Raw genomic sequence first — 219 nt, forward strand, 5'->3', positions numbered from 1 at the left:
CCTGCAGCAGCCCGGACCACCTCCGGCGAAGGTACGGGGCGTGGGGCCCTGTTACACACCGTGTGTGGGGACACGGGGATGGTTCCATGTATCTGCTGGGGCAAACCACTGGTCCCTGAGGGTCTTGTGGGGGGAGATCATGACAGGGAAGCACGTCCTACCCAGCTGATGTGTCCCTGGGGAGCAGTGGTCCCTTCTGTGCTGCGGACACATGCAGGG

The 219-nt window shown here is 63.9% G+C and overlaps 1 protein-coding gene across 1 annotated transcript in view; it reads left to right on the top strand.

The window, feature by feature from the left end:
• Positions 1-7: 7 nt before the first annotated feature.
• Positions 8-219, top strand: part of LOC104412603 (RING finger protein 44-like) — a gene marked incomplete at both ends in the record, with an annotated part of 1,578 nt that continues 1,366 nt past the window's right edge. Inside the window, one exon of the mRNA XM_010023358.1 lies at positions 8-31. Within this exon, the coding sequence (XP_010021660.1) occupies positions 8-31 (24 nt within the window). The remainder of the gene's footprint in view (positions 32-219) is intronic.

Source organism: Nestor notabilis, unplaced genomic scaffold, assembly GCF_000696875.1.
Source record: "Nestor notabilis isolate BGI_N333 unplaced genomic scaffold, ASM69687v1 scaffold27571, whole genome shotgun sequence".
NCBI classification, from domain to species: domain Eukaryota; kingdom Metazoa; phylum Chordata; class Aves; order Psittaciformes; family Psittacidae; genus Nestor; species Nestor notabilis.